This window comes from Hemibagrus wyckioides, linkage group LG26 (assembly GCF_019097595.1).
Source record: "Hemibagrus wyckioides isolate EC202008001 linkage group LG26, SWU_Hwy_1.0, whole genome shotgun sequence".
Taxonomy (NCBI): domain Eukaryota; kingdom Metazoa; phylum Chordata; class Actinopteri; order Siluriformes; family Bagridae; genus Hemibagrus; species Hemibagrus wyckioides.
In genome coordinates, this window is record NC_080735.1 from 12878917 (window position 1) to 12902826 (window position 23910).

A 23910-nucleotide genomic window follows, 5' to 3' on the forward strand; every position below is an offset into this window, starting at 1 on the left:
CTTCAGAAATGACTCATAAACCAGAGCGGCTATTCAACTGCAACGACAAAAGTAACACTTCAACAAACTGCAGTTTCAAATCCTCTACACAAGCAATAGATGGAGTATTTATTCTGTAACCACTTCCTCATATTCTCCTCTATCGCTTGTATTTCTGTGTGTACAGTGTGTACTATATATACATATGACCCTTTCCATTAATATCTCTTGTCCTGAGTGACCGGACGACATGATATCGTGACATTAGTGTAGATTTATTGTTAACTATTCCGAATGTATAAGATTTAGTTATTATAAATGAATGTTATGAAGTTGGGGGCAGCATGGTGGCTTAGTGGTTTGCACTGTTGCCTCACAGCAAGACGGTCCCGGGTTCGAACAGGCAGGGGCCTTTCTGTGTGGAGTTTGTATGTTTTCCCCGTGCCTGTGTGGGTTTACTCCGGGTACTCCGGTTTCCTCCTACAGTTCAAAAACATGTATATTAAGTTGATTGGTCATTCTAAATTGCCCATAGGCGTGAGTGTGTGTGTGTGGTTGTCTGTCTATGTGTGTGGCCCTGTGATGGACTGGTGACCTGTCCAGGGTGTACCCCTGCCTTTCGCCCAATGGGAATAGGCTCCAGGAGATCCTCGTGACCCTAATTAGGGATAAAGCGGGTAAAGAAAATGAATGGATGGATGTCATCAAGTTGTAAATGCAAGTCGCTCTACATAAGAGGATCCGAAAATGCTGCAAATTGCCTTAAAGTCTTTAATGAACGTCTTTAAGTATGAAGAGATGTGATTTTACAACATTTTATCACCATTATTTACCGCTAACAGTTCGTCTTTGCATTTTTCCGCTTTTTGTAACATTAACAGTGTCAATATTTCAGATTCTCTCATCAGGGTCAATCCCCAAACGCTCCAACTAATCAGCAGAATTGTCTCCATTGAGGTCGGTAAGTCGTCGGTCAATAAATTAAGCTTCAGTTGACCGAGTAATTGATCAGTAATTTGGTTCCGGCTCCAGAGCTCGGGTTTGTTGTTTCTCACTTGTGTCCGATGAGCGCTTCATCGTGGGGTAGGGGAAGAGGGGATGAGGGGATGAGTGTACGCCTGCGAAAAGCCTCTCTCCACCCTGCTGCTCCTTCATCTAAAGTGCACTAATGCAGACCGGCATAGCGAGAGGATGACGCCGAGCGAGACAGGAGCGAGAGATGTGAAAGGAGAGGACGTGAAGAGACCTCTGTGATATCCAGGCTGAGTTCCTATATATAAAAATAAATAAATAAAAATCAACCAGAGTTTGTCTTTTTAGGGACTAGGGTTGTTTACCATGGTGTGAGAATGACATTTAGAGGTTTAATCATTTTTTTTCCCCCAAAAGTTTCTACAGTGAAATAAAAAAAAACAACAAAACAACAAACAGCCAAGTATGAGCATGACCTTTGTCAATTTATTTTTTTTAATTTTTAATTTTTGGACGTCGCCGCTGATATACGAAGCGGTCCAACATGAAATTAAAATAGCCGCACAGACACAATTGTGGTCTTCATATCCTGTCATACGTCAGCAAATATCAAAAGGTTACTTTTTCGCTGACTAAAGAGCGGCCTTTATCGTGAACGGAGGGAAAAAAAAGGATTTTAGTGTCTTTAGATTCACCTGTTAGTGTGGACTAGCTTTATGATGCCACTGAGCTTCAGGTCTCATGGTTGTTATCAGCCTGGAGAGAGCCTCAGAGACACTGCTGTAGAGCAAGCCTCCTCTGACCAAGACGAGGTGATTATTTAAGCTAGAAGATGGACTGTTGATGGACACTCAATTGGTTTTTAACTGGTTTAATATGATGCATAGGTTTAATTTATTGTATAAATTATTTATATCCATTTTTATTATTGTAGCGTAAGAGCACTGAAATATTTTTCTCAGCATTTTTAACTGTGTTGTTAAAATAGGTTAAAAAAAATTAGCAATGTCTCGTATCAGTTAAATCAGGGGTCCTTAACCGCCGGCCCACGGACCAGTACTGGCCTGTGGATCTTTTGGTGTTGGGCCTCAAAGAAACAATACATTTTATTACTATTTCGAAAAATTGCCACTTCCAGCCGCACTACACTCTCGCATTTGATTTGTCGCAGGTTTTTCCATACATCAGTAAGTCCGCAAGCTAACCCACGCTAAAATGTCCCGAAAAACTGCTTTTTCACCATCTTTCAGCTTCTGTAACTCAGAAGCTAACATGCAGGTAGTTTGTCATGTGACTTGTTCTACATTGTAGAAAGGAAGTAAGTTGTTCCCATTTTGTTTGTTCGTCTACTGAACATCTTGTTTCTGACTGCTGAGTATTTCTTCTAAAGCTGCTCAATAATAATAACCAGTTTTTTCAATACGTTTTGAGCTAACAAACGATGCCGTGAAAAAGTTTGTACACCCCGAGGACAAAACCAATGAATCAGGTTTTTATAGACTTTACTTGATTTATTACATCGAATTTTATTTATTTATTTTTATTTTACCATAAAAACATTAAAAAGACAAAAAGTTTGCACGCCCCCTTGACAATGTGATAGAAATATTCTCTAAATACTTTCACCTCTCTGCTTGTTCACGTCCGATATGCAGAGACTAACACCGTCATGATGGCTTAGTTGCATTTTTATTATTTTTATTTTTTTTTAATTAATTAATTAATTAATTCATTTATTTATTTATTTTACTTACTGGAAATCAAAGTATTATTTATTTATTTATTTATTTATTACTTTCAAACAATAGGGGTTTATATATAGTATCATTTGTAGGTGTAATTTCAGTTCAGCTATTTACGTTTACATTTTCTTCTTCTTTTCTTCAAAAAAATTCTATTCAGTGTTTAAATCAACACCTCAGGAAGTGAACATGGCTCCAGTTAGCGTGTGTGTGTGTGTGTGTGTGTGTGTTTGCATCCCTAATCTCACATTCTCTCTGAAACATCTCTGGCTTTGTCCGTCTTGGTGTGTTAGAACACTGTGGATTAGGTAACAGTTACACAACTGTACTAACCTTTTCCTTTGAACGGTCTGAAACGTTCGACTGGCGTCGGTGTGGAAATTTCCTCTCTTTATCCCCGACAACCTCGACGCCTACTTGTCGAATAGCAGAAGTCGTTAAAGCTGGGACGTTAAAGTAATGCAGCATTCAGCACTTCATAGTTCATTACACTTGAAAATATTTTTAATTAAACTTCGCTGGGATTGTTTAAAAGCAGGGTTACGCTGATAAAGGTGCAGTGGTTCTAGTTTCTGTAATATAAATACAATATAGCTGCAAAGACTGTAGAGAATAGTAGAATAATAGTAGAGTAAGTTTCAAGAAAATAGCCAGTTTGTTTAATACAGCTGTACATCTTCTGGCCCTGAAATGAGCTCAGAACAAATCTGCATACAAAACAAATTAGTATGTATGCTTACGAAACAGTATGCATACTTAAAAAAGTAGTATGCAAAATAAGCATGCATATTCACAGCATTTTCATATAGTTTTTTAGAAATCGGCATGCATAACAAATTAGTATGTATGCTTAAAAAAACAGTATGCATACTTAAAAAAGTAGTATGCAAATTAAGCATGCATATTTACAACATTTTCATATAGTTTTTTAGAAATCGCCATGCATAACAAATTAGTATGCATTCTTAAAAAAACAATATGTGTACTTAGCATCTTCTTCTTTCGGCTTTTCCCTTCAGGGGTGCCCACAGCGAATCATCTCTCTCCACCTATCCCTATCTTCTGCATCCTCAACACTAGCGTCATATCCTCATTTATTCCATCCATATACCTCCTCTTCGGCCTTCCTCTTTGCCTCCTGCCTGGCAGCTCCATGCCCAACCTTCTCCTATCAATATCCTCTGAACATGTCCAAACCATCTTAATCTGGCCCCCCCAACTTTGTCCCCCCCAAACGTCCAACATGAGCCGTCCCTCTGAAGCACTCGTTCCTAATCCTGTCCAACCGTGTCACTCCCAAAGAGAACCTCAACATCTTCAGCCTTGCTACCTCCAGCTCTGTCTCCTGTCTCTTCCTCAGTGTCTTTAAACCGTACAGCATAGCCGGTCTCACCGCCGTCTTGTACACCTTCCCCTTGATTCTCGCCGATAATTTTCCATCCTAAATTATTTTTCTGTCATACTTAGTATGCATACCTAAAAAAAAGTAGTAGGCATGTTTAAAAAAATAGTATGCGAATTAAGTATGCATTAAGCAATTTTAGACAGTCTGCATGCATAAATGAGTATGCCAGCTTAAACAGTATGCATACTTAAAAAGTAGTATGCTTACTTAAAAAGAAAAACTGTGTATTTAAAAAAAAAAATTAGTATTCATATTTAAAAGTAGTATGCAAATGAAGTATGCATATTTACAGACTGAATACTTGGCTCGGTTCACACTCAGGACTGATTCTGCCCTCGTTTTTGGGGGGAAGGACTGATCATCACAGGCTTGCGTTCACATAGAATTCGTTCAGAACCGTGTCCCAACGCCACACGTGACAGTTGTGCATGCATATACGCAATATCTAGAATGCCAGTTGCTCCACCCACTGATAAACGCTATCACTATGGTAACCGGTTGAACCCTTCCTCCACCATCACGACACTTGAAACTGGGCAGAACATGAAGAGTTGAAAAGACTGGACATCATTTCAGCTTTACTTCTTCTGACCCTCAAATGAACTCCTTAGACATGTTTATAAGAGAGACTGAGGTTGGTCTGAGATCTGTATGAAAGTGTGTCAGCATTTACACTTTGTCTCTAATTCACCTCCCAGGCAGCAGAGAGCTCCTAAAATATTCACATACTGCCCCTTTAATTAGAACATACAGTAAATGTTGCAGGTTTGACCTCAGTGTAAAGCCAGGGTCACTAGCGTAGTGCAGATTAGCTCTCATAACATTCTCCATTACGGACAGTGGTCCTGCACGTGAGATTAATCTTCCGAGCAATCGATGAATCGACATGTGATTAGTAGAGGCGTTTGTGGGCTCGCTTTAGGGTGGGAGTTTGCTGGCTGTCGTGGGAAATCATTGTGCTTCTGTAATTATTATTATTGACACTGGAGAGAGAGGAAGAAGGCGGAGAGAAGAGGAGGAAAAGACAGTAAACATGCAGCTGGAGACGGGAAGAGGAAGGAAGTCAGAGCAGGAAATTGTACCTGGATATTTTGTTGTAAATTTTGTGCGGTAGTGTGATGGATCAAGACGTGTTTATATGTAGTATATGGATTTGTCAGAATTTTTTAAATATGGATTTTCTTTTTTAAAAAATACACACAAAAAAAAGAACAAAAAATAAAATATTAAAAAATACTCAATAATAAAATTAAGTAATTAAAATTAAAATCTTTTTTTAAGGCTAATCCTAAACATGGTTAAATTAATTAATTAATTATTTATAATAATATTGTAGCTATTCTTGCTAATGTTTTGTTTTTAAATACTGCACTGTTATGTCCATAAGGGTAAGCTGTTAATTTATTTAGATTTTATTTATATATTTGTTAAATATCGATGTGATGGAAAAATGTGCACTTAAAAAGCTCTGGCCTTTTTAATTAAATTAATTTTGCGTTCAACAGCCAGAAGTATAAACCATTCAGTGGAGAACATTGTCCTATGATGTATAAACACTTCAGCGCATAAGGACTTTTCTTCTTAATCATGGTCTGCACACAGATCTGTGAAGCTGTGATGTAAGCAGTGAGTTTTGAGGTGTGTGTGTGTGCGTGAGTAAGAAGGATCATACTGATTTAATGAGGCGGAAGGTAAGCCATCAGCAGCGGCACCGAAGCTCGATAATATGCTCTGGTTATACGGCACCTCGCTCATAACACTGTAGTCTCAGAGTGCTGAAGAGGGCAGAAGCCTTTAATGGCTCTCTCCGAGATAATACATGACACACACACACACACACCCATAACATCGCAAACATTTGGCAGATTTCCCTAGTCACAAAGATGAAATGAAGTCTGAGTTATAAATGATGTGTGTTTTTATACACTCGTCGTCCACTTTATTAGGAACACCTGTATATACCGATATGACCACCTCGAAAATCTTCACTTGCTGCCTAATATATCCCACCCACTAACAGGTGCCATGATGAGGAGATCATCAGTGTTATTCACTTGACATCTCAGTGCTCAGAATGTTATGCCTGATTGGCTGACTGGATAAACTGTACTGGCAGCAGTATAATGCGAAGATCAAGAAGTTTCATAAGTTAATATTCACATCAAACATCTGGAAAAACATCCAGTAAGCAGCCGTGTGTGAAAATGCCCTGATTGTTGGTTCAGACTGGCTTGAGCTGACTGCTCTGTACAACCGTAGTGTGCAGAAATGCATGTCCGATTGCACGACACACCAACAGCTTCAACTTCTGTCAGCCATGAACAGAGATCTGAGGCTACAGTGAGCACAAGCTGACCAAAACTGGACAGTTCAAGATGGTCTGATTGCACCATGAATCTTTGGACCAAAGTTAAGTTGTCTTTATTTGTGATGTATACATTACTGCACAGTAAAATTCTGTCTTTGCATATCTCATCCTTGGAGGTTGGGGTCAGAGTGCAGGGTCAGCCATGATGCAGCGCCCCGGAGCAGGGTGGGGTTGGGGGCCTTGCAGCTTGGCGGTGCTGAGGCTTGAATCCCGATCTTCCGGTCAACAACACAGAGCCTTGATCACTTGAGTGCCTTAACACCGCCCCCCATTAATCTACAGTTAATCAACAGTTCAGGTCAGTGGGGCAGTGGCAGAAGGGGCAGTGGCAGTAGGGGCAGTGGTAGCTTCAACTAGTGGTAGCTAGTTGGACAACTGATTGGAAGGTTGTGAGCTCAAATCCCAGGATCATCAAGCTCCTTTGCTAGGCTCTTGAGCGAGGCTTTCGACTCTCAACTGCTCAGATATATAAATGAAATAAATGTAAGTCACTCTGGATAAGGGCGTCTGCCAAAGGCTGAAAATGGGGTATAATGGTGGGGAGAATCTAACATCTGGAATAGTTTTAGAGTACAGTCACATCAACATGGACGTTGTCCATGCTCTGAAGAGTGGGATATATTGTTATGGTGTCCCTGATGAGTGTATTTAAATACAGTGTGTATGTGAAACAGAGAGAGAGAGAGAGAGAGATGCCTAAGGATATAATTTAACCCCCAGTTTTACACAGTGTGCTATTCAACAATCCAGAGGTCCACCTCAACCTGTTTATAACACAGCTGTTCCAGTTCCAGTTATCCCCCTGAGATCAGACGTAACTCCACCATAAATAGAGAGGGAGAAAATGGCCGAGGATGAACCACTGCGTGATGACAGTGTTCTGCTGGATGTGGAGGTGTGTTAGATTTATTTACACTACAGTGCTGATACTGTAACAGAATTGATAACACAGTGCTCCGTTCTGATTGGTCAGATGTTGATTTATTTTCTCTGACCATAGAATCGACTCCACGTCTTCCCAAAAAGCTTTATTGGACATTTGTGGAAGGAGTCGCTAGTCTCGCTTCGCACCATCATTGATTCTTCTCCTATAAAGTCACGCACTCTTGTGTTTTATTGTTTATTTAACACACAATTGGCAACATTGTTAAACAACCCTGCATTGTTTAACCTTAATATGAGAGTTCATCAGTTCTGGGCCATTTTAATGAGTGTGTGTGTATTTGTGCATATGTATATATACGTGTGTGTGTGTGTGTATATGTGCATATATACGTGTGTATATGCAAGTGTGTATGTGTGTGTGCATACGTGTGTGTTTGTGTTTGTAAACGTGTCTGTGTGTGTGCGTGCGTATACATGTGCTTGTATATGTGTGTGTGTGTGTATACATGTGCGTGTGTATATACACGTGTATACATGAGTGTGTGCGTGTGTATATACGTGTGTATGTACGTGTGTGTGTTTACGTGTGTATTCACGTGCGTGTATATGTGTGTGTGATCATACACGTGTGCATATACATGTGTTTGTGTAGGTATGTGTATATATATATGTGTGTGTGTGTGTGTATATGTTTTATATTGTGCATTCATTTCGAGTACACAGCTGGCTGAATGCCCCCTCATCCCCCTGCTTCAGTCTCATCATTGTTGATGTCACAACAAGCCATCACTCAAATCTCTCGCCTTCAGGGATTGGCTAAACATGTCACCCCCCTCCCCCTCCCCCTCCCCCTCCCCCATCCCCCCAGTGGCTCAGGATTACAGGAAACTGCTCTTTTCAGTAAACAGGGTTTTGTTGCTCAGGCTGTGGCTGGAGGTTTTAGGAGTGTAGAGTGGCTCTAAAACAAAGCACTATTTCAGTTTGATGGAAGAGCTCGGATTATTTAATTATTTATTTTTCGCTGAAAGTCTCCAGTAGGTCACATGACCAGATGATCAGAACCCATTTTGAATTGTTGGGCATGACGCAGTGAAAGCTTTCAGACTTCTCCTGTGAGGCCTGAAAGGTAAAGCTGTCCTCTTCAGGACATCTGCTCTCATGCAGTGAGAGAGAGAGAGAGAGAGAGAGAGGGAGAGAGAGAGAGAGGGAGAGAGAGAGAGAGAGAGAGGGAGAGAGGGAGGGAGAGAGAGAGAGAGGGGATGCTCTGAGGAGTGTTAAAAATCTACACATTATTTTCTGCCTGAAAAACAGCTTTAATGAAGGATGAGTGGAATAGCAAGGAGAGAGAGAGAGAAAGAAGGAAGGAAGGAAAGAAAAAGATATTGACAGGAAAGAAAGATGGAAAGAGAGACAGAGAGAGAGAGAGAGAGAAAGAAAGAAAGCTCCATCCTCATCAACAACTTGTAATACTCTATTAGGACATTAAGATTTGCTCTTTCATCTCTCCTCTGTTCTCTCTTTATCTTCTCCTTTTTTATTGCTCCTTTTCTCTCCTCTTTTTTATCCATCAACTTATCTGGTATCCCCTTTTCATCCCTCTTCTTATGTCATCTCCCTTCTCTGTATTCCTTTTAATCTCTCCCTCTCTCTTTGCATTCTCATCTTTATTTATCCCCTTTGTCTCCCCTTGTCTCCTTTCTTCTCATCTCCTTCATTTATCTTAGTCCTGATATTCTCTGGACTCATCTCATCTCCCTCCTTCCTAATCTGTCTTTGCCTGCATCTATTTTTTTTTTACCCTTCTCCTCCCCATCGTCTTGTTCTTTGTCTTTTTCCATCTCTCCTCCTCTCCTCGCTTCATCAGCCCATATTTTATTATCTTCATCTTGTCTCTCCTCTCGTCTCCTCTCGTCTCCTGACAGCTCACTGTATCAGTGTTGAGCAGTGCGTATACACAGTAGTGTGGATAACCAATCAGATTACAGCCCCTAAGATGCTGAAGCTTGTGGCTGGTAAGAGTACAGGAAGTATGAGATCCTCCATCTTTGTACACTTATCTGCCATGAGGTTTGGGTGACTCTGTTAGAATGACTTAAATAGGGATCTATTCTTATGTATGTGTACTACTTTTGTGAGTATGTGTACTACTTTTGTGAGTATGCGTACTGCTTTCAACAAAGTATGCATACTTAAAAACTACAGCGTTTTCAAATCGTTTTTCAGTCTGCGTACATGCTTAAGAAACTAGTATGCATACTTAAAAAAGTAGTATGCAAATTAAGTATGCATATTTCGAGTCTGAATACTTGGCTCGGTCTAGACTCAGGACCGATTCGGCCCTCGTTTTGAGGAAATGTTTGGGTTTACAAAGTAATTTGTTTAGACCCAATTTTACTCTCCTCTTCTCTTCTCTCCTCTTCTCTTCTCTTCTCTTCATTTAATTCTTCTCTTCTGTTTTCTTCTCTTCTCTCTTCTCTTTTCTTCATTTTACTCCTCTCTTTTCTTAATTTTTCTCTTCTCTTCTCTTCTCTTCTCTTCTCTTCTCTTCTCTTCTCTTCTCTTCTCTTCTCTTCATTTTTCTCTTCTCTACTCTTCTCTTTTCTCTTCTCTTCTCTTCTCTTCTCTTCTCTTCTCTTCTCTTCTTTTCTCTTTTCTTCTCTTCTCTTCTCTTCTCTTCTCTTCATTTTTCTCTTCTCGTCTCGTCTCGTCTCTTTTCTTCTCTTCATTTTTCTCCTTCTCTTCTCGTCTCTTCTTGTCTCTTCTCGTCTCTTCATTCTTCTCTTCTCTTCTCTTCTCTTCTCTTCTCTTCTCTTCATTTTACTCTTCTCTTCTCTTCTCTTCATTTTTCTCTTCTCTACTCTTCTCTTTTCTCTTCTCTTCTCTTCATTTTTCTCTTCTCGTCTCGTCTCTTTTCTTCTCTTCATTTTTCTCCTTCTCTTCTCGTCTCTTCTCGTCTCTTCTTGTCTCTTCTCGTCTCTTCATTCTTCTCTTCCCGTCTCTTCTCTTCTCTTCTCTTCTCTTCTCTTCTCTTCATTTTACTCTTCTCTTCTCTTCTCTTCTCTTCTCTTCTCTTCTCTTCTCTTCTCTTCTCTTCTCTTCTCTTCTCTTCTCTTCATTTTTCTCTTCTCTACTCTTCTCTTTTCTCTTCTCTTCTCTTCATTTTTCTCTTCTCGTCTCGTCTCTTTTCTTCTCTTCATTTTTCTCCTTCTCTTCTCGTCTCTTCTCGTCTCTTCATTCTTCTCTTCATTTTACTCTTCTCTTCTCTTAAATAAATAAATATAAATAATTGAATAAATCTTGATGATTTTCTGATGATTGATTAGGATTTATTTAGCACATCACTGACATGACATGTCTCTAAGCAACAGGCTGAAACAGTGGGCTGTTCAATACAAAAAAAAGAGAAATCATGTTCTAATACTCTTAGCCATTTTCACAGCACCCTCTGTGTATCAGGATATTTTGGTTTGCTCAAAGAGCAGCGAAAACATTAGCACCATATTTCTGATATATATATTAAATATATAATAGGTGACATCTTTTGTTCAGCATAAAAATGTGTATATACACTGGAGTGCGGATAACCAATCAGATTACTGCCTTCCAGATTCTGAAGCTTGCGAGTGATAAGTGTACAATACGTCTAAAACACTGTAGGGGCTGTGGGCGGAGCTTCAAGGCATAACGGCATGTATACAAATCCATTAGAGTGCAGAAACATCCTAAAAAGTAGTATGTTTACTTAAAAAAGTAGTATGCATACTTTAAGAAATTGTATGTTTGTTTAAAAAAGTAGTATGCATAAAATAAAATGGACATTTTCATTAATCTCATAAAGCATAGGACCAGGTAGTCATAAATAAATACATTAAATAAATAGCCATTTTTTCAGAAAGCTCTTCAAGCAAACTAATTTGATTTTGTTATTATTATTATTATTATTATTATTATTATTATTATTATTATATTAGTATTTTCTAACATTTTTCTTAAATTCTAAGCGTTTGCCTTAACGTAAATCTCAATCCATTGAACTCAAATGTAGTATTAGTAATACAAACAGTAGTGTAGGTTGCTTTGTCTATATGATTGAGCACTGTGCATTAGCCTTAGCTTAACAATCCATTAAATGCTGGGTTTAGTCAAGCTAGTTCATTTAACACATACCAGTTAGTCCAAGTAATACAGTGCTTCGTCACTGACTGACACCCCACTCAGTCCACAGTCTTATTATTTTTTCAGTATGCATACTACTTTTTTAACCTTTACTACTTCTTTTAACTTTTTCTTTTATGCATACTGCTTTTTTTAAGTATAGATACGACACAAACAGATTTATTGTCAAGAAAGCAATCAATATTTACAGATTTCGTCCTCTATACCTTCATAGCGGTGTTTCTCCTGCTGCGGAACATTATATTACAGAATTACAATGAATTTCCTGCATAACACACATGACTACTGATGGAGTAGAGGTTGTGAGCAGCCTGATTGTAGATCTTACCTGTTGAACACCTGATTGTAACCTGCTCTGGAGATGCTGATTAACTGGATCTCAAACTGTTCATCAGCTTCAACAAAGATCAGATCACGCAGTTAAAACCGAAACCGGTTACAGTTACTGGGGGACATCATCCACTTTCAGTTCGTATAATAAATCCAAACTGCCTTTAAAAAAGGATTTGCTTCTTCAGTGAAGAAGGAGGGGAAAAAAAGGCCAAACAGATCATTTGAGAGAGAGATCATGTGACTACAAGAAGGTAGAGAGGGAGAATTAGAGGCTGGTCCTGCTTCTTCACACAGAAGCATACTTTTGAAGCGTGGGAATTTTAAGCAGGCTCGACCAGACATCACTTTTACAAAAGCGCTGGCGAGAGGCTCACCACGCCAGCTCGACTGGAAACTTTACAACATACACAACGCTGTCAGAAACCACTTCCAGTCTCGATACGAACACCAGAAGGACAGAGAGCTGGACTTATCTGGGGGATTTCTGAAGCCGTATCAGAGCACAGCTTGGAGTTTATGGGTGTAAGAGAGAAGAAAGAGCCGATCTACAGATATGAAGCCGGGCTTAATGAAGACAGCATGCTGCGACAGGTTGCCTTGCTTTCGTTTTACAGACCTTTGGGGGATTGTTTTTGTGTGTCTTTTGAGGTATTTTTAGCTTCTTGTGGAAGTGTGTTCTCAGCTTGCTTGTGAAGTCTGTAAACAGAGTTTTGTTCTTCGGAGATCGTAAGAGTTCGGCAGAGCTCCGGGTGTTTCTTTTTTTTTGAGTGATGGGAGTGTTTCGTGAACTATGTCTAAAGTATTACTGGAATGTGCTCATAAATGGGAATGTAGTCTTGAGGCAGTGCATTGTGGGACACCACAGTCCTTTAGGTTACGCTGGAGGTTTGATCAAAAGCAAGTCTTGGAGAGAAAGTCACTTTTGTTGCTGAAAATGCTGAATATTTATATTAAACTGTTCATTTTTGACTTCAATACTGAGGTCAGTATTGAAAATGCTTTTGCTGTTGGCCCCGCCCCTACTGCAAGACTATGTGTTATTCATCTTCATGGTTGGAAAATATTATCTTAGAGGATCCTTTCACTCTGGCAGTTTAGACTGAAACACAGTGAATGTGAACGCAACTGTTTGGGTGTTCAGGAACTGAAGTAACCCCTATGTTTGGGGTTTAGCCAGCGATGACCTCGTTAGTCTTCACTGCACACGTGCAGAATGAATGGCAGAGGAACGTTGTGTCAGACAGAAGAAGTGAGATGCAGTACTGCTTATAATGACAGCACCAAAATAGTAAAAAAATGGTGAATTGATATGGTCGTGTTTTCTAGGCACGTTCGTGATGAACGCAGATTCACCAGGGTTCGAGAGAATCACGTGAGTCTGCTGGCAGCCAGGAGTTAAAAACACACTCAAACTTCGGACTGAAATGTGTTCGGAAAACGGGTCTAAAAAACCATACTTTATTGGAGATGTTGTAGCTTAGTGGTTGATCTATTGATCAGGAGGTTGTGAGTTGGTCCACCAAGGTGCCACTGCTGTGCCCCTGAGCAAGGCCCTTGACCCTCAGCTGTATAAAAAATATGAGGTAAGGGCGTCTGCCTTAATGTAAATACTACTCAGACGAATCCAAGCCAGGTTTTCACTAAAAGCTTGAGGAGCAGCCCAACATCTACCAGCTTCCATGATTGATTTGGTGTTGAGGCCGTCGCCTCAGGCTTGCTCATTAGAGATAAATTTTAGAGATAAACTTTATCATTTTTTTTTCTATATTTCTGTAAAGCTGCTTTGACACAATGTCCATTGTAATACAAATGAATTGAATTGATCCTCCACATTAGTGTTGTATTCTGATGAGATGATGTGTGGAGAAAATCTCACAAAATAGGTACAGACCACTATCTTGATGATAAAAATCCAAATCAGGGATAAGTACATTTTCGGTTGTGCTTTCAATTTAATTGTGTTTAAGTAAAGCTGGTCTTAACTGAGGGAAGATTCTCAGTCCTGAGACATTGCTGCGGTTTTTGTGATCAGAGGGAATAGATTCCTGCTGTTTACCCTCCTTCTTCCTGTTTACCCTCCTACTTACCCTGGATGACCATGAAAAAGAGCTCTAAACGTTTAAATTTAGCGCAGTGAATGATTTTCCTCCACTCTCATGCTCTCTCATGCACAGCCTTCCCTGACTAAGCTTTTTCTGGTACAACCTTGACACTGTCCTAATTATTAGTTTTTATTTTTAGAATGGAGGAAGATCTGTATTTGTCCCCGCTGCTTTCGCTAAGGAGGCTCGTCCTGATGTCTGCGTTTAGGGAGCAAACGCAACAAACTCATCAGGATTCATCGTAATTGTGTCGTTGGAGTGAAACTATATGGTAGAGCACACCTGTATGTGAAGCTATGAAGCGAGTTTTTCTAGCTGTTTCTTAATATAACAGGTTGTAGAGCCAGTTTGATCTTTATAGGTGTGTGTGTGTGTGTGTGTGTGTGTGTGTGTGTGTGTGTGTGTGTGTGTGGCATTTCGTAATGCGTAATGAGGTTATAATACGGATCACGTGTTATGACGTGCTTACGATCAGATCTTAGAGTGCTTGGCATGTGCTCATAAAATTATACCAAAATTATACACACTTATGTTTAGGCACTAAATAGACATGATAGTCAGACATGAGTTATAATGCATTATAACACAGCGTTGGTGTCTGTGCCACTGATTATAATGCGGTCCATGCATTATGACATGAATTTAATGTGACCAGATCTTATATATGCTTTATATATTCTGACATGAGGATGCTCATGCTTTACTAAGCATTACGAATGATCTATAACTACTTAATACTTACCATAAAAGTATATAGTAACGGCTATAAATTCATAAAGTATCTCTGTGTCAGGTTATAATGCAGAATCTGTGTTCTAGTGCATTATGACTTCAACATGCATCTCCGTACTGTATATAAGGTTTAGACAGTAAAGCTTGTGCATAGGAAATGCTATGGTGTAGTAGCTGGAATGCAAGTCGTAATAGAGCATTATAACCTTTGTGTCTGCTATGTTTCTGAAATCTGGGTTACAATGCATTATGTATGCAGGTATTATAAAGGTGTGTATTGCAAAGCGTTACACATGAAACCAAAACTAATCAGGAGCAATGACTGGGGCAGAGAGCGTATCAGGTGCCGTATGTTTATAATAAATTATAATGCGGGATTGGTAGGAAGTGTTACAGCCAGGTTTTGTTTGTTTGTTCTGTCTCGAGGTTTTCCTCTTTCCGCTACATTCATTAGCTGGTCTGGAACGTTAAAGGCGATTAACCTCGAGTGGACAAGTCAGCTGATCCTGTTGCTGTTGGAGAAAGGGCTGTGATCATGTGACCACCCAGGTCCAGCTAATCTCACAGTGATCACGTGCGTCCATCACTCGGTGACCAGGTCAAGCCGAAGCTAGACGAGCTCGAACATGAGATTTTCATATTGGATTTGGAAAATATATAAAAATGGTGTTTGTGTATATATTTGCGTGGCAAGGTGACCTTAAAATGCACCAGCGTCGTTGCTGTTTCTTATCACGATTCCTCACATCGGGAGCGTTCACACTGGGAACATTTCTGTCTCTCTAATGCAGCATTTGTAGAATAGAGGAGAAGGAAATGGGCAGCACAGTGATAAGACTGCTGATCAGAGAATGCAGTCATCAGCCTGATTGTTCCCCTGGCTGTGGATTCAGATGTGTGTGTGTGTGTGTCTGAGAGAGACAAGAAACAACCAGTGCCTGTCTGAGGAAGTCACAAAGCTAGCATGTGACCTGCAATGCCCGAAAAAACACGTCCCATCTTCGGTCGAAGGACACGAAATGGACAATAAATGGTCTCAACTGGTGGTACTCAGCTCTTACACAATATGCTAATGAGACTGGAAGCATTGTGTCTGGGGGAGACTATGTCCTCTGATGCTCTACATCAGGGCTATTCAAGTAAAAGGTGTTACATCATAAAAAAAAAACAAATGATCAGGATGCTGCAGATGATTGAACTAAACCTTTCTTTGCGCTCTAGGCATCAGATCTGATCACCTGTATTGATGTATGAGGCTGAAGAGTGAAAGCATCCGATCGTCATTCTGTTAACAATCAAAAAACAAGCCCTTTTACATTTCTGAGCTTTGTCGCTAGCCTCTGATCTACCTTCAGCTAAATAATTTGCATAAGTGAAAGTGACTCATGTTTTGTACATTTAAGAATCACTGAATACCAGGTAGTTTTCCAGTATAAATCCCTCACTAGGTATATACTGTATTTGTATTTGGGTCCACCAGTTGAATCCTCTGCTTTGTCATTTCCTGTTTCCGAAAGGAATAACGCATCCAAGGTGACCACCAATCTACCATGAAAAGCGCTGACCCATTACCGCTCTGCGTTTCTTTACGCTCTAATAATAAGGTATTCTCAGATGCTCGCTTCTCTTCCATTTAGGTCGCGCTGTGTTAAAGTGGAACACTTATCTCAGTCATGCCCAGTTAAAAAAACTTTGTCTGCCGTAATACGCTAATACGCCATGACCGTACACCCGTCTCATAAAAGACGTGCAGGCTGCACTGTGTAGCAGTGAAGCGGTGTCGAGTATGCGCGATCGGTCTCGGCTCACGTCTCCGGCTATTTAATGGCGGCGTCTACCAGATCCGACAGGCCTCAAATGAAGAGTAAAATGCTCGGCTAGCACTCTGTCACGCTAGTTAAATTAATCACCTGTGAGATCAAGGCCACGGATGCGAGCATATCATTAACATGGACATCAACCGACTATGAGATTAGCAAGCGCCATCCAGGCGCCTGCTAATGAAAGCGGGTTAATTAGCCGGGGTTTTGTACCGAAGAAGCTCATATAAATAAAACCCACAGGTCTCCAGACCCAGATGCTCATCTCTCTCTGGCTGATCAGTTCCACCAATAAGATTTTTTTCAGGAAGATTACAGAAGACGTTTGAGATTAGACAAACGCACCAAAAGTGGTTTTATTCCATGGTGGTTCTTTAGATCTTACTTGACCACATCGGTGATTGAAAATATTCTCTCTATCTGCCTAATATCCAACAGGAAGGAAGGAATAATCACAAGGCCGTCACTCCATTTACAGCATTTGGCAGACGACAAATGAGCAATTGAGGGTTAAGGTGGATGGACCTGGGATTTGAACTCATTAAGCTACCACATCCACAGCTATGAGTGCCCGGTCAAAAAAGACAGAAAGGATGTAGCATAGTAGCAAGACATTTCTAGTCTTCCTTTTCTCGAAATTCTCTACCGTCCATGAGCAAGAACGATAGGCGCGAGAGCGTTTGATTTATTGGAACCACGGGATTCCAGAGGAAATTTAGTTTTGTCTACGTAGCCTCTAGAGGACATTAATAATCATTAGGATATTTATAGGACTTTGTTCTCAAGCGTCAGCTCTTCTGCTCGTTACCAGCACCTGGTTATCTAAGGCTAGATGCTAACAGTGATGTCATCCGTCCTCGTTTCTTTCAGGATCATGTCCATCCGTCATCACGCTCCATTTTTAACTAGTCGACATTTCAGAGTTGACAGTGACGGATGGTATCGTTTATTTGACGCAGCAGGAGGTCAGTATTGCTTGTACTGGTGATTGAGATGAGGTTAAACTGGTGTAGTGTGGAATTCTTTTTACTGTCAGAATACTCTGAATATGGGAATTCCAGCAAGAATCATAGCGTCATTTTTTGTTATATTTGTGACTGAATGAATTCAGGTGAAAGATCTTATGCAGCTATCCTGGTGTCGAGCTTATCTTCATTGTATCTGAATACACGGGGATTCCCACACCGTTGGAGTTGAATAACGACTTTCATTTGTTCAAGAATTCTTTTAGGTACTTTTTAAGCAGGTGTGTAAGTGAAATTGAAAGTTTGTGAAAAATCCGTAGTCAAACAATAGCATTTTGCACATCAGGTATTGGCTTTGTGTTAGCTTCACTGATTTTTCTGTGCTGTCTCCAGAACGACTAGCTGACACAGCGATTGACGCTTCATCTGATCTGAAAAAGACCTGTTAAAAACCACGTTTCAGAGCATCGTGGACAGCCTGACTGAATCCCACACTGAATTTGCATCGATCGATAGATGGACACTGACATTGAACTGCCATGTTGTCCTTCAGAGGAAACAGCCTAGATGCAGGCAACATGAAGCAAACAATTAACACCGCACCAAGCCTTTCAGGTGACTTGAATTTTGGATAATTGTATCATCTGTAAACTGGACGCTGTGACAGGAAGTTGGGGAAAAAAAAGTGGAACTTGAGGATTAAGTGTTGTGTAACATTCAGATCACATTAGGATAAAGCCTGCCTGAGCCAGCTGTAGACAAAAAACCCAAGGGCTAGATCTATAAAGACCAGCAAAAGCATCTTCACAGCAGGGAGATTATAAAGCTGCTGATGGGTTTAAAGTACTTTCGATGGATGTGTCCTAAATAAGCAGATCAATTGAGTGACTGCAAGCAATTTCTTAACTTTTCTTTTGTCTGCTTAGTCAAAAGATGAATGCATTTGAACCATTTACTATAGATGGAAATAAAAACAGACTAAAAATAGCCATTGACATTGTTCTAAAAAAAAAAAAAAGAAAAACCAAAAAATTTGGTGTTTTGCCACCAAATTGCTGTTTAAAAAAAAAAAAAAATTGAATAATTTAAATTTTGTTTCAATTAATTAGAATATCTAATTTTTAAAATATATATATATATAATTTTTTATTATTTAAAAATGTATAATTATTAATCATTTTAAAAATTAGATATTCTAATTAATTGAAACAAAATTTAAATTATTCAATTTTTTTTTTTTTTAAACAGCAATTTGGTGGCAAAACACCAAATTGCTGTACCAAAACACCAAATTGCTGTACCAAATTTTTTGGTTTTTCTTTTTTTTTTTTAGAACAATGTCAATGGCTATTTTTAGTCTGTTTTTATTTCCATCTATAGTAAATGGTTATATTATATATATTAAATATATTATATGGTTATATTATATATATTAAATATATTAATATATATTATATATTTATTTATATATATATATATATATATATATATATATATATATATATATATATATATATATATATATATATATATATATATATATATATAGAGAGAGAGAGAGAGAGAGAGAGAGAGAGAGATTACAGCCTCAAACGTTTAAAGCTTCTGAAAAGAAAATCTAGTTGATCTCAAATTAAGATCTAACTGGGATTAGGGTTGCCAGATATGCCAGAAATATGCATAGTGCATGAAATGTATGGCGATAGTTAAAGTGCCAACAAATCAGTCAAGTTTAGAACGAGGAACAGGACAGAAAGAGAAAATATTAGTACAAAAATGTCCAGTCTCTTACTTAATTAAGCATCTAATTCAGTTGCACTGGTTAAACACCAGAAATCCCAATCTGCTCAATTTATAGAGTCTCAAGCTATCTCAAGAGCATGCTGGTCACATGATCGCTTTCTTTCATGGAGAGTCTGCACCATTACCATGAATCATAGGCACTTATGAAATGACTAATAGCTCTGGAATAAAAACCACTGACCTGCATTGACCTTTGCTGTAGAAAGCTGGCCATTTTAGTCTTCTTTGGAGCTCTATTTTCAGTTTGTGACTTTTCTTCAGCTTATTAAGTATTGAAAGATCACAATCCTACAGTTCAAAAGCTAGTAAGTAAGAAATAACAAACGATGGGTTTGTTATAGGAAAATCATTAATAGCAGGTCGGCTAAACACAGAGCTTGTACCTCCTTTGATTACTTTCTAATACCATTATGTCCTGAAGTGTTTTTATTCCACTTTGCCTATTAGCCTATATGAATCTGCCGATGCTAGCAATTTCCTAACATTGCTAACCATTTGACTTTATTAAAGCTCAGCACCTTTTTCTCCATTTAGCTATAGTTGCATTTAATGTTATGGAATGTCGGCAATTTGGCAGAGATTAGTTTAGAGATTATAAAAATCCAGACGCCTGATTAGCAATATAACGAAAAATGAAATCATCCAGCTGTACATGGAACAAGTGGAATGATAAAGGTGTGTATGTTGAAGATTTATAGCACACCTTCAGGGTCTCTGGTATGTTATGTAAGATGCTCAGTATACAGTCCATGCAGCCTGCCATAAGGACTTCAACTATTTGACGCATCTCAGAAATCACCTGCTTTACGTTTGACATGATTTAAACAAATCCAGGCATGAATCCAGCTGCAGTAAAAAAAAAAAAAATTTCCTCCGGACCGAGTTAGGAATTCAGCAGCGCATCAGTAGTGGATGAGTCTCGTCCTGCTTATTCTGTTAATCTGATCTCCCGTAGATATTTGTTCTGGGGCCTTTTTAAAATGCAGAGCGAATAAACAGGAAGGATTTCCACACAGCATGTGTTGATTAGATGGATATCAAGATGTATGATGATCATCTCTGCCTGTTCACAATGTCTCCTACGTTGGTTGTTAATCAGATAACTCTCTCTACCAGACACTTATTCATCGTATTTTTATTTATCTTCTCAGAAGTCGGGAAGATGGAAAAGATTTTAAATGGGAGTATATGACGGATGAATAATCGTTCACACAACTCGATGTGGAGAAAAAATCCCAGATAGTCGGTGTAGATGAGCATGCAGAACGTTCTAGAAGAAACCCGGGTCTGTAATCAGCTCTTAACAAACAAAACCTCTGACACACCTCTGGAGAGTGATTGATTCGCTTATTTTCTCTCAGCTCTCAGTCACTTGTCTACAGTCGCAGCGTGAGACAGCAAGCTGAGCAGATGATGAATCGGTTTATCAAACGGTACAGCGCACACCAGGGTCGGGATTGAGATGCCAGGGATTGGTGATTCAGACACGCTGAGACTTTTATATATAACCTGCTGCTAGTCAGCTGCTTTAGATTTTTCCACACGCAACAGAAGCCTGAATACAGCAGATGATGTTTGGTGTTTTGTTTTTTTGTTTTTTTTCCGTTGCAACAGTAGGTGATAACAGGATGTTCCCATCATAATGAATACAACCAAGGCTTTCTTAAAGGCTAATAGTGAATCACGTATTAATGAAATGGTGCTTTCTCAGTTAAATAGCTTTCTGAACTGATTGTTCTCAAGAAGAGCCGATTCCGACTTTATTTATGAAGACTGACGTCTCATTCCAGTGCATTACTGTTACCATGGGAGCGTGAATCGGCATCAGCGGCCACCATTTTGTTGAAAGCATCGCTTTATGAATGTGGTGTGATGGATAGTAATACATATTAAGTACTACACTATATTTGACACTAGATGCTAATAATATTGTAAGACGAAGCTGGTGAAAATTTAAACACAGCAGCTAATGTTAGTAGGAACAGGATAAACATCCCGCTTTTTCTTTTTTTTTTTTGTATCAGAATATCTGCCATTAAGCCTTAAGGCTCGATTTATTCTGTAGCTGCTTGGTTTGGTTTTAAACCTTTTAGTGTTTACCTCAGGAACCAAAGCTAATCCACCATATTGTTGGAGAAAGGAAGCTAGTTTTCACAGTATAACAGCTGGCCTAATGTTAGCTAGCTAGCTAGCTCGCTACTGGTTTACACAATAGAATACGTAGTCTAATGTTAGCTAGCTAGTGAACTTGCTGTTGGTTTACACTACATAATATTTGACCTAGTGTTAGCTAGCTACCTTGCTACTGGTTTACACAATGTAAAACTTAGTCTAATGTTAGTTAGCTATCGAACTTGAAACTGGTCTACACAATGTAATATTTGACCTAAAGTTAGTTAGCTAGCTAGCTAGTTACCTTGCTACTGGTTTACACAATATAATGCTTGATCTAGTGTTAGCTATTTAGCTATTGACCTTGCCACTGTTCTACACAGTATAATACTTAGCCTAATGTTAGCTATGTAGCTAGTGACCATATTCGTTAACACAATAATAATACTTAGCCTAATGTTAGCTAGCTAGCTATCTATCTTACTACTGGTTTACACAATATAATACTTAGCCTAATGTTAGCTATCTAGCTAGTGACCTTGCTACTGGTTTACACAATATAATATTTCACCTAATGTTAGTTGGCTAGCGAACTTGCTACTAGTTTATACAATATAATATTTGACCTAATGACCTTGCTACTGGTTTAGACAATATAATACTTGATCTAATGTTAGATATTTAGCTAGTGACCATGCTACTGGTTTACACAATATAATACTTAGTCTAATGTTAGCTATCTAGCTAGCTTCTTTGCTACTGGCTTACACAATATAATGTAATACTTAGTCTGTTGTTAGCTAGCAACCTTGCTTCTGTTTTATACTCTGTGATGCTTTGCCAGATGTTCTCTAGCTAGAGTCCTCACCACTGTATAAATACTTCTAATTGTAAAAGTGTTCGACATGAATAGTGCTTCAGAAGTATTTTGCTAAACTATGTGAATGTAGCATCATATATTCCTCAGAATAGAATGAAACAAAACAAATAAATAAAATATTTAGCTAATGTTCGATGTTTGCTAAAATCACACCAGGACTGTAAAAAATAATAATAATGAATAAGCATGATATCAACCCATGGCCCATAATTATTCTTTACAGCTTTAAACTACATCAACTCACTTGACCGTGTCTTTATGATTCTTGTGTGTCGTTTTAACCGAACACATCTTCAAGGCCAGTAATAATGTTCATGAGCAGAAGGCCACAAAGCTGGCTGAGATTAACGACCCTCTCGTCTCCGCGAGTCCTTTCCTGTGTTGGTGTTAATTAAAACGCAGAGGCGGGGGTTCAGTAATCAAAACCCCCAGGTGCCTTTTGTTCATAATCAGAAGTGGAGATGCGCCGATGCTCTAACAGACAAGCGTGTGGAGCTGAGATCACAAACTAGCTCAGGGACCCCACTTTGATTATTAGCCTTCGTCACTATGTGGAATTAATCAGGTCAGATGCGGAAGCGCTATTTTGGAGAGATGCTCTGGAGATACAAACCGGAACGATCTACCGCTAACACAGGGTATTTTTTAGCAGTACGAGTTATACTAACCGTAAATATGTGCGCAATCACGAAATAGCAAAAAACTGTACTCTAACAAATATTGCCACGGTGCTGAACTAGCAGTTAGCTTCTCCATTACAGCCTGTTTCTCTTTAGTTTTCTAACAAGCTAGCTAGTGTTAGTCTAAATCTAAGAAAACTATAATACTAATATATGATTAAGTAATATGTTATATTATAATTGTATATAAAAAATCAAAATAAAATGGCTGTGTTGCTCTTCCTCTTTTAAAATAGAATTTTCTGGAATTCAACAAGCCTATAAAGAGAAGTTCATCATGCTGGAAATCTATTTAAAAAAATGAAGATTATTAAAATAAATTAATGCAAAACAAACATACAAAAAATAGTGATTTATTTTATTTTATTTTATTTTATTTTATTTTATTTTATTTTATTTTATTTTATTTTTTAGTGAAAATAATTATTAACTGATTACTTAAACCTTAGCTAAGCTCACCAAGCTGCTCGCTTTATCAATGAAGGAAGACAAAAAATAATTAAATATCTGTTAAACTCTGCTTGATTGTGCTGATCGTGTTGACCTGGTATCTATCAGGATGGTGATTGGTCCGTTTCTGGAATATTCTGTCTTAAAATATTTCTGAGCCTCTGACCAGAGTGAGCGTGTGAGCACAGCCAGCTGTTTGAGCCAGATGTTGATGTCTGCTGAGTCATGAGCACACTGTTACATCATGCAGCTTATGGTGTTTCAGACATCACTCTTGTTCAGAGATTTTTGTATCTCTCACGACCTCTTTCTGGATTCGAAGGTTTGGTTCTGTTCGTACGTGACACTCGGTCCAGTTCTCTGTGTCTCTGTAGAGGGACAGCCGGAGATGAGCGGCACTACACCTCCCTTATTACTGAACTAGGCTAATTAGGGTTGCTCACAAGAGCATCAGGCTGGCTGCTTTATCTGAGCGTGATGATGCTGATGATGATGATGATGATGAT

General features: G+C 38.9%; 1 protein-coding gene across 6 annotated transcripts in view; it reads left to right on the forward strand.

Annotated features, from left to right (window-relative positions):
* atp11a (ATPase phospholipid transporting 11A) overlaps positions 1-23910 on the forward strand; it is a 102193-nt gene that overhangs the window by 4483 nt on the left and 73800 nt on the right. For 2 of the 6 annotated variants that reach the window (XM_058380097.1, XM_058380103.1), the window contains exon 1: positions 12139-12451. The exons of 1 other annotated variant lie outside the window; for it this stretch is intronic. In XM_058380097.1, the coding sequence (XP_058236080.1) occupies positions 12377-12451 (75 nt within the window). In that variant the 5' untranslated portion in view covers positions 12139-12376. Of the gene's footprint in view, positions 1-12135; positions 12452-23910 lie in introns of those variants that run through there. 3 more of the 6 variants (XM_058380102.1, XM_058380101.1, XM_058380098.1) reach the window with 3 other exon arrangements.